General features: G+C 54.3%; 1 protein-coding gene across 1 annotated transcript; it reads right to left on the bottom strand.

Moving 5' to 3' along the window:
- Positions 1–2,457: 2,457 nt before the first annotated feature.
- On the bottom strand, positions 2,458–7,606 carry CD2H10orf71 (chromosome D2 C10orf71 homolog). Its single transcript, XM_043596833.1, is given in 2 exon segments — positions 2,458–3,703; positions 3,706–7,606. Coding segments are annotated over 2 exon segments (4,254 nt in total). The 5' UTR covers positions 7,427–7,606; the 3' UTR covers positions 2,458–3,170.
- Positions 7,607–10,228: the final 2,622 nt, after the last annotated feature.

Below are 10,228 nucleotides of genomic sequence, written 5' to 3'. Positions count from 1 at the left end.
TGTGTGACTTTGGGAAGTTACTCAACATCTCAGTGCCTTTGCTTCCTTTATGGTAATATGAGGCTAATGAGGGTACCTCTCCTAGGTCTGTTGAGGATGAAGGCCAGTCTCAAAGCTCCTGGCTCCAGGGCTGGCACATGCCATGTGGTTGACAATGTGAACCCTTGGTCACGTTCCGCTGAGTAGCCCCAGGACCTTTGATTGTTTCCTCGAGGTACTCTACATCTGTGTACCTTTACCAGAAACATGTAGAGGGGCCAAAACTCATAGGAGGGCCCGTGCACTAAATAGAAAATGTAAGCATGGCCTTGACCCACAAGTTCTACAAATAATATGTTTTCACAATTCTCACCACTGCTCTATTAAACACAGTGGTAGAAATAATGGTTTTTCTGGGCAACTCAGAGGAGTGAAATATTAATTCAGAAGCTGAAGGGACATATCAACAAAGGTCTATCCTCTGAGGCTACACTGGTTTCATTCCTGTGTTGGTTAAAAATACTAAGTAACAATTAGCTAAATCATTGTGCCTTGGTGTGGTAAGGCAAATCTATTAGTATTTGACAAATGTCATCTTTGTTTGCTAGATAACAACTGGGAAGTTCTGGTGTCTTCAAAAGCTGATGTATTACTTGGTGTTTCCTAACTCAGTGTAGGTGCCGTTTCCTGTAGGAAACCCCTTTTCTTCCCAGGCTGAGTTAAGTGCTCCTCAGACCACCCTATTAAATTACTTACCACACTGGACTATAATTATCTTTCTTCTCTGTTAGATTTTACCAGATCTTATTATCATGGTGTATCTTTAGTGTCCAGTGAAGTGCCTGGCATAGGGTGGGAACTCTAAAAATGTCTGTAAAAGGGGGGCGGGAAGAAAATAGAGAGAGAGATAGAGAAAAGGAAGGAAGGGAGGAAGAGAGGGAAAAAGAAAGGAAGAGAGGGAAGGAGGGAGAGAGGAAGGAAAGAGGAGAACAGCATTTACAACCGAGTTGGTCTTCATTGACTTTTGTCCCTCGGAAGCATTACCTGCTTCTTAGCAATATAGGCACCTTGCTGTAAGTGATGGAGGCCCTCCTTCTGGCTGACCTGCTGGGGAGCCAGGTGTCCAAGGAATCCCTGCTCTCTGTGTGCATGTTGCATGCTGCCGGACGCCCTGTTCCTTTTGTGCATTCATAGGGAAGTTGACCTTGATCTCTAAATATCTACCTTTATGCTTTTAGCTCCATCAGTAGCCCTGCTTATATTGTTTCTAAGACAGAAGATGGCTGCCTCGCCAAACATAAGCTCCCCTTGAGAAAAGTATATTTTTCCTTGTGGGGACATCGTTACTACCACTATGGTTGTTTTTTAATTAAGGGACTCTACTTTTTTGGGGCAATTCTTTTCCTGGACCCTGAGAATTCTAAGATGAGGTATCACTTTCCATGTTTGAGTAAGAGGAAAGCAAGGTGAGGGGATGCTTGGCCCTGGTGGCAGAGCCAAGATTGCAGCTCGTTCTTCTCACTGGCATCCCAGTGGGTGACTCCTGGGAACCACACTTCTCGGACAGCGGCCTGCCTGTGTCCCTGCCTAAGCATCTGGTTGACTCACCGCGGCCCTGAGCTGGGGGACTTGTGTAGTATTTGCCCAGTGAAATTAAGGTGTGGCCGTCCTTATTGGGAAAACAAACGGGTATAAGATCCCGAGTCCAAATCGTGATCAGGAATATGCTCAGAGTCCTTGTATCTGTGCGAGTCCGGGACTTGGTGAGTTCTGCGCCTTCCCGTCTGTTTCCAGCCCGGAAACAGCTATCTTTGCCAAAAGACCCAGGATGATGCGTTTTGTGGGGTCCCCTGGGACGTGGGCAGCAGAGTCCCGACAGCTGCCTCGACAGCTGCCCTTTCTAAACAGAGAGGGAGACGTGTTTGCTCCCGTCTTTCCCATAGCACAAGAATTACATTGCTTCAGCAGATGCCCTGGGTGGAAGCCTGTGGGGACAGGCCTGCTTTCCTTCTTAGCACAGTTGCCCGCAGTGGGCATCGGCTCACAGACTCTCTCTATTCTCGGAAGTACAGAGACGGTTATTGTATTTTGCTCCCCTGACCTGATTCACATACTTCCCTCCACATCCCCAAAGGCCAGGGAGTCGGGAAAATGCAATTTCCTTTTGAGTACAGGGCACAGGCACTGGTCACTAGATTGGGACAGCTAGGGCCTGACTCAGTTCCTTGGGCCAGCCTTGATGGTGGGCTTGGGTCTTCCTCCTCTTTGTCTCCCAACAGGAACGGAGAGCCTGGCCCCAAGATGGCATGGGCAGGTGCCGAGGGCTCAAGGAGAGACACCGGGACCGTGGTGGGTGCCAAGGCTGCTCTGTTCAGACACGAAGCCCTTGCGTCCCAGTGGTGATGGAAGGCCTGGAAGGCACAAGGCACTTTACTCACTGGTGGAGACCCACCCCGACCCAGAGAAGAGAGACAGGAGTCCAGGACAGAATTTCATCTGCAAACGTGTTTCACTTTTTAAAAGGTAGCCTTTTGTCGATCAGAAAATAGCCTTCAGAGGAAAGCTTCCTCAGTAAAGAAAACCCATTCTATCCAGATAAACATTTCTGCAAGATTGCCTTGGGTCAGTCCTCAGCCATCTCTGCCTGCAGTGAGCTGGAAATGGCTGCTGCGTTGGCACGAGGGTGGAGTTGTTGTCTATACCACGCTGGACCTGGAGGGGCTGGGCTGGGTGGTCTGCTTGCGGGCAGGGCTCAGCTCAGCGCAGTGCAGCGATTCTGGGGGCCTTGGGAGTTTGCTCACTGCATGAGCCAGCCCTTGAGAAGAAGAAGGTGGGCAGCTGGGGCAGAGCAGCCATTAGGAATCCTCTGGACCCGCCCCAGGGGCATAGCCAGAGGAAGCCAGGGAGTAAGGGAGGGGAAGAGAGAGGGGGGTCAGTGGAGCAGATCCAGGATCTGGGAAGGGGCTTGGGAGGGACCCGGTCATGCAAATAGCACCTTCCCAGGGAGAGAAGCCCTTCAAGTGGGGTTTTCTCAGAATCCCTACTTCCTTTGGGAACTTAGGGATCTCACATGGCTAAGTATGTGTTGGTGTGTGTGTGTGTGTGTGTGTGTGTGTGTATTGTTTTGGGGAAAGGGGAAGTAAGTTCTTCTGGGTTTATCTGGGGGCGGGGAGGTTAATCAGACACAATTCTCAAGAAATGCCTTCTGTGGCGAAGTCCTCTAGGTCGTTGGTGGAGATGATGCCCAGGCGTGAGGCATCTCCCCCCTCTTCCCCCAGGCTTGGGGAAGGAGCATCAGGGCGCTGGCCTGCGGAGTGCCGGGTGGGGTCGCCTCGAGCCCTAGGGCCCAGCTGGAGCTGCAGGCCGGCCTCGCGGGCCCTCCGGGGCCCGGGCCCAGCTGCCTCGGGGGTGTGAGGGCCCTGACTTAGGAAGGTGGGGGCAGACAGCTGAGAGGAGCAGCGCAGAGGCATCAAGGCCGTCACGGGCAGGGGCCGGAAGTGGGGGTACAGCATGTAGGGAGCATCCGGAGTATCTGGCGGGGGTGGCTCCGGGGAGCCCCCCTCCGAGGTTGGGATGGAGACCTTGACGTATTTGCCCGTCTCAGGGTCATAGAAGGTCTTGATTCTCACCTGGAGTGGCAGATCGAAGACAAAGTACTCTCCAGATTGGGGGTCTTGGAGAACCTTCTGGGTGGCAGGGTAAGGGGGCAGGGGAGTAAGGGACTGGGATCCCCAGGCTGCCTCCTGATGGGCTCTGAGAAGGCAGACACTGAGTGGCGGTGGATGGGAGGGGGCAGGGAGCGGACCCCGGGGCACCTGGGTCGGGGCCTCTCTCCGGGGGCTGGTGGCCCTCGTTCAAGGTCCTCCAGGCACGGCTTTTCTTCCAGGGGTTCGCCATGCTTTTCTTGCAGTTGGTCGGTCTTCCTCCTCTTGCTGGCCAGCTTTTTTGCCCGCCGCAGGGCCTTCTCTGTTTTGGGTGGGACTGCAGGAGGCTTGCTGGCGGCCCTCTCCAGCGGGGCGGGAAGTTCTGGTTTCTCAGGGAGGCCTGCTGAGCCGGCGGCCGCGTCCAGCATCGAGCCTCTTGGAGAAAGTGTCCTGAGGTCTTCTGCAGGCGGCTCCAGTTGGGGGTCCGAGCCAGCCTCCCACGTGAGGGCGTGGGTCAGGTCCTCCCTGCGGGCCACCCTGGCAGAGTAGGGGCTGGCCCAGGGACTGGTGTGGGGAGGCTCCCCCGGCAGCAGGCCCGGCTCGCTGGGGGCCTGGGAGGCATCGTCCCAGACGCTGCTGGCGGCAGGGGAGCACGCGCTGCTCTCATCCGGGGAGCTGGCATTGGGGGAAGTTGCCATCTCACCGGGGACCAGTCTTCTCCCTGGGGGCCCTGCTCGGGGTGTAGACAATAAGTGACTTTTGAAATCTTGTGTGTGCTCTTCCCAGCAGGTTCCCGGCTGCTGTGGGGGTGGCTGGTCTTCCGGGTCGCCCTCAGGCAAAGCGATGGTGGGGATGCACCTTGGAGCATCTAGCTTCCCCTGGACTGTGCAGCTGTTCTTGCCATCGTTTGCCACAACTCGACGTGCAGCCTCTGGGGGTGGCCTCAGCCCTTCAGCCTCTGCCACGAGTGGAGGAGATGCGATGTTCCCCGTTGGGGCTGGCACCTGCCGGTGGTCCTCTGTGCTCTCCCAGGCCATGTGCTTCAAGTGTGTGCCCTGCGTGTTAGCGGCTGTAGGCGTGTTGGCCACTTCCTGGCTCTCAGGGCCACAAAGACCAGCCTCTTCTCCCCAGCCTGGCTTTGGCAGGTCTTCCTCTTTGTGGCCGCTGCCCAGAGGGTCCTCTGATGACATGGCCCTCAGGAGGGGCAACATGATGGGTTTTATCACGGGGGTGGCCCTGAGGGTGTTGTCTTTAATTGCAAACAGTTTGTGCTTGTTCATAGTGGAAGATGGCGAGGGGGTAGGGTCTCTGGTTGTATCCTTACTTCCCGCGATCCAAGTGCCTCTGAAGTTAGCTTCCTCTCTCGATGCCTTCCTGGGTCTACATCCAGACGAGCTTTCCCCTTCTCCTTGCGACGATGCCCCCTGGCTGTGCTCCTGCACGCACACCTGCCCGTTACTTAAGGCACCGTGCTGTGTCTCGTCTTTCCCTATTGCTTTCTCCTTCTCGTCCTTCTGACTGTCACCTGCACTTACGTCATTCCTCCTGTCTTCCTGCTGGCTCTCCGTGAACCACGTCTTCTGCTGGTCCTCAAAGGAGGCAAAGGACTGGTCTGAAGAGCTGGTGCTGAATTTGGCCTTACTTTTGAAGCATGGCATGAAATCCGATTGGCTGTCACTGTAAAACACATCTTCTTCCTCGGGAGAGAGAGGCCCTGGGGAGAATTTCTGGTTGAAGTTTGGATTCGGAAGTCCTGCCTCTCTCTCGGGTTCTGTCTCTTGAGACACGGATCTCAAGAACCCCTTTTCTAGGCTGGGAGTCTTTGGTTTCTCTGCAGCCTTCCCTGCCTCAGGCTCTCTACTGCAAAGTCGCAGAGACAGGTGCTTCCTGGGGCACTGTTCCCTGGACTCTGGACACTTCCCAGACCTGGTGGTGCCCATTTCCGGTTCTCCATCGTCCTTCTCATAGCTGTTTCTGTCAGCTCCCCCTCCATTGATGGAGAAGGGGGCTTGGGTGATGGCTGGAGGTGAGTTAAGAGTTAGATAGTTGTCCACAGAGGCTGTACCAGGGTCCGCTTTAGGGTCCATCTGGGGACTGATGTGTGACACAGAAGGGGCATCAGCTGCCCTTTCCTTAGAAAGCTCATTTGGAGGGCTCTCCTCAAGCCCATTGGGAAGGATGATCCCATTGCTCACGGGTTCTTGCTTGCCCCTGGTTTTCTCCTCGAGGCCTTTCGAGAGAGGTGAGGGACTATATGTGCTCTTGACACGCTTCCGTACATCCTTCAGGTTGAACAGCAGGCTAGGGGCTTTGGATTTGTAGCTGTCCCGAGACTGACATTCACTGGGTTCCTTCTCTTGGTACCCGTTTAGCTGTCCTGAGGGTGATGGGGTTATCTCCACCGGCTGGCAGTCAGATGGCTCCAGGATATTCTTGGTGGGTATGATGGGGGTCAGAAGCTTACTGATGTTGAAAGGAGGGCTGTAATGCTCGTTGGGGTCCATGGGCATGTCAAGAGCCTCGTTTTCTGGAAACTGTCCCTGGGGATTGTGCTTTGTGTACAAGGCTGGGCCTCTTCTGGTGGCCTGCTTCTTCTCTTCCGATGCATCTTGTAGACTTTCCTTCTTTCCTTTGCCGGACTTTGGTTTCCTCCATGGTGGCTGGGTGGGCTTCCCCTGAAGGTCGGGCTGGGAGCTAGAATTTCCCTCTGTACTGAATACCTGGGGCCCCGAATCCCGAGGTCCCCAGGGTCCCGATGCAGAGAGAGCCCCTGCTGCCAGCCTGCTCTCCTCCTGACTGCAGCTGGCCCGGGCCTGGCAGGGGGAGACTTTGTGCTCAGAGGCCGGGGGCTCTTTTAACAAGGGCGTGTTCTCGTAATGCTTGGGGGCTTTGCTTTCTGGGACAGGGTCAGCAGCCTCCTTTCTCTCGGGCAGCCGTGGTTGGTGGGCATTCCATGACTCAAAAGCACTGTTTTCACTATGAAGAAAGGTCCCTTTGCGAGGCCACTCCTTACCTCTTCCAGACTCGCCCTTGGATGGCTTGTGGGGAGGAGAGGGGAACTTTGACTCGAACGCATTGGCCGTGTTTTCAGGTGTTGGGAGGAAGCTGCTGGAGCTGTGACAGGCCATCTCAGGGTTCTTGGGGGACTCCTGCTCTCCGTGCTTCTTGCCAGGCTGGTGGCTACTCTGATGGGCTCCAGAGACTTCAGCGGGCACCCTCCTGACAGTCAGAAAGGCAGAATCGAAGCAGAAGTTGACGCCACTTTCTGGAAGAGGAGCAAATTTGGGGGGGTTCTTGAGAGCCGGGGGCTTACTGGTTGGGGGCCTGCTGTCACAGCGTTGGCTCTCAGTCCTGTCAAAGGATTTAATTAGCGATGACACTTTAGAAGCAGGCTTGTTGCTGCTCCTCAGGCCGGAAACTGGCACCTCCAGTCTCCTCTGGGCTGGCGTCAGTGGGGGGCTGCTTTTGGGATACTTCTCCTCCCCTTGAACGTACTTGGGTAGCTGCTGGAACGTGGCTGCCCAGCCCGCATGCTCGGTGCCTTGTGACGGTAACTGGCTCCAAATACCGCTTTTCCTGTGGGTGTGGCTCACCGTTCCCTGGTGAAGACTCCCAAACACCTGGCGGGTGATATCCGGGGACAGGGTCAGGTCGGAGTCGTGGAAGGATGTGTCCTCTGAGATGCACAAGCTTCGGAACGCCCGGTCTGTGAGGCTGCTCACCTCCCTGTCTGCATCGTCCAGCACACTGCCGATGCTCGAGGAGTCGCTGAACCCGTCCGTGCACTTCTTATTCCCCTGCATCGTCCGCCAGCTAGGAAGACTGTCCCCGGGTCAGCCAGCGGGTGCCTCTGGGTGACGGTTCTAGAGGGGTTAGATGCAGCCCTCTTTCCACAAAACTAGAGCTTCCTGGTGACCAGATGCAATTGCAAAGTGGGATTTTTTTTTTTTTTCTCTGCAAAAGAAAGACGTGCAGGGTATGAACAGGCTATCCGACTTAGCGGCTCCCTGTGAGAGCTACACACTGGTCCAGATGGGTAATGGTGCCTGTGGTGGTTAATTTTATGTGTCATCTTGGCTGGGCCCTCGTGCCCAGTTTTTGGTTAAACACATCTAGATGTTGCTATGAAAGTAATTTTAAGATGTAATTAACATTTAAATCAATAGACCTTGGGAAAAGCAGATTACTTACTCTCCATGCTGCGGGTGAGCGGCATCTCAAAGACTGAGCTCCCCAGAGGAAGGGAGGATTCAGCCCCCAGTCCTTGGACTGCAGCTGCAACACTGACTCCCCCCTGGGTCTCCAGCCTGCCCCGCAGATGTCAGACCTGCCAGCCCCCATCACTGCAAGAGCCAGGTCCTTAAAATAAATCTCTTTCTGTATGTGCACATCCTATTGGTTCTGCTCCTCTGGGGAACCCTGCCCAAGACAATGTCTAAAGTTAAGATGTGTCATTTTTGCAGAGAGGTCTTCCCTGACATTCCATGGGGGTGTCCCCTCCCCACTTTCTCTCACTGTACCTGGTTCATCCTCTTTGTGGTACTGAGCATAATCTAAAGTTAAGTTGCCCATCCCATCATTATACTGTAAGAGCCAGGAGCTCAGGAGCCGCTAGACTGTCTTTCTGCTCATTGAACTTGTCCTGGAGCCACCCCAAGAGGGCACAATCCCCAAGAGCCTGCATCACTGGGGCCCCTCAACTCTCTAAATTGTCTAAATTGCCCTTGGGTGTGACCACTGGGAGATGTTGGGTGCAGCCTGGAAAGACCTAGAATCCCTGGCATTTCTCCCCCATCCCTGATTCTGGCTATGGTGTGGGGTCTTGGCAATGCTGTGGTCCTCCCTTGCTATGGCCCCTCCCCAGGCCTTGGTCTCTTTCTGGGCCCAGCAATACTGCTCCCCTTCTCCCTGGGGGCTCCTGGGGGCGGGGTGGGGGGATATCTCCCATTCCTCCTGAATAGCTCCATGTGCTGGGGTCTCCTGAATTCTTATGGCCTGTTATGGTCCCTTCATTAGATTTTCCTCTTTTTTAAAAAAAATTGTGGTGAAATATACAGGACATAAAATTTACCAACGTAAGCACTCTAAGTGCATAGTTCAGTAGTATTAAGTACGTTCATACTGGTGCAACCACCATTCCTGTCCAGAACTTTCTACAACATCCCAGACTGAAACTCTGTCTGAAACGCCAACTCCACTCCCCACTCCCCCCTACTGCCGACCTCAGCCCTGGCAGCCACTGTCTACTTTCTGTTTCTATGAATTCGATTACTCTAGGCACCTCATACGAGTGGAATCACACCATATTTGGTTTTTTATGGCTGGCTGATTCACTTAGCAGAATGTCCTCAAGGATCATCCATTTCCATCCTGTTTCCCTGCCTTTTTAAGGCTGAATAGTATTCCCGTGTCATCACATCCTTGCCAGCACTTGTTATTTTCTGTCTCTCTCTCTCTCTCTCTCTCTCTCTTTTTTGTAGTAGCCATCCTAATGGGTGTGGGGCTGTACCTTGAATTTCCTTCTGGGTCCTGTCTGAGATGCTGCTTCCGCTGGGGACCCTGCGCTTCTCCCGAGGTACATACTTACGCTGCCTGGAACAGGCCTGGCCCAGGCAGGAGAAAAGTCAAGGAGCACATGACAAGTCAGCTAAAGTAGCAAGTGTAGACCCTAGCATGGGCCCAAGTGGTGGGCATTTGGGACGGTGAACATCTGGCAGGGTGCTCTGAGTTGTCAGCTGACAGATGACACTGTCACACAGTGGCTTCCTTCCCATCGGCAGTAGAAGCTGGCAAGGCTGAATTCTTCCCTCCTTGGCTGGCTGGTCGGAGGGATAACACTGCCAGGGCTTTAGGGGACGGAACATGAAGATGCTTCCATCAGGGAGGTAGGGTCTGCACACCTTGTGTCCCTGTCCTGTCCTGGCCCCACATGGGGGACAGCGCACGAGGTGTCCTGCCCAGGCCTGAGGCTGCTGGGCCAGCAGCATTGTGTTTCAGTCCTGGAGGCCAGCCTTCTTTGGGGCTTTTTGTTTCCTGTGTCTCGACCACAGCCCTCCGGTGGGTTTCCAGTGTTGACTCATTGGCAGGCAGACCTGGTTTTATGAATGGGAGAACTGAGCGGGCTGTGCTGGAGAGAGGAAGGACCACAAATTTTAGCAAACCCCCAATGCACTCTGCAAAAGCCTCTAATGACGTGCTCCTCAGCCCTGCCTTGAAAATCAGGGCTGCTTCTCCCAGAAAGCATATTACAGGCCTTTTAGGGGGCAGAGGACATCTGCTTCAGCCCTCGGGCCCTGCTGGCTGGCCAGCCTCACTCCTTTCCTCACAGGCTTCCCCTTCTAGGCGGCACGCCTCTGGTCACAGTGGGGAGCATTTGGATGTCAGGGAAAGTTCTGGCCTTTCTGATCAAAGGAACAATCCCTGTGGTCTCCACCCTGTTGATGCCCTCTCTTCCTGCTTCGCACGGGGACACAAATCCTGGAATGGAGTGTGTTTGTTTGCTAGAGCTGACAACGAAGTACCACAAAGTGCTGGCTTACACAACAGAAAGTATCTCCTGGTGCTAGAGGCTGGAAGTCCCAGATCGAGGTGTCAGTCGGGTTAAG

This window comes from Prionailurus bengalensis, chromosome D2 (assembly GCF_016509475.1).
Source record: "Prionailurus bengalensis isolate Pbe53 chromosome D2, Fcat_Pben_1.1_paternal_pri, whole genome shotgun sequence".
Lineage (NCBI taxonomy): Eukaryota > Metazoa > Chordata > Mammalia > Carnivora > Felidae > Prionailurus > Prionailurus bengalensis.
This window is presented reverse-complemented; position numbering and strand designations above follow the sequence as displayed.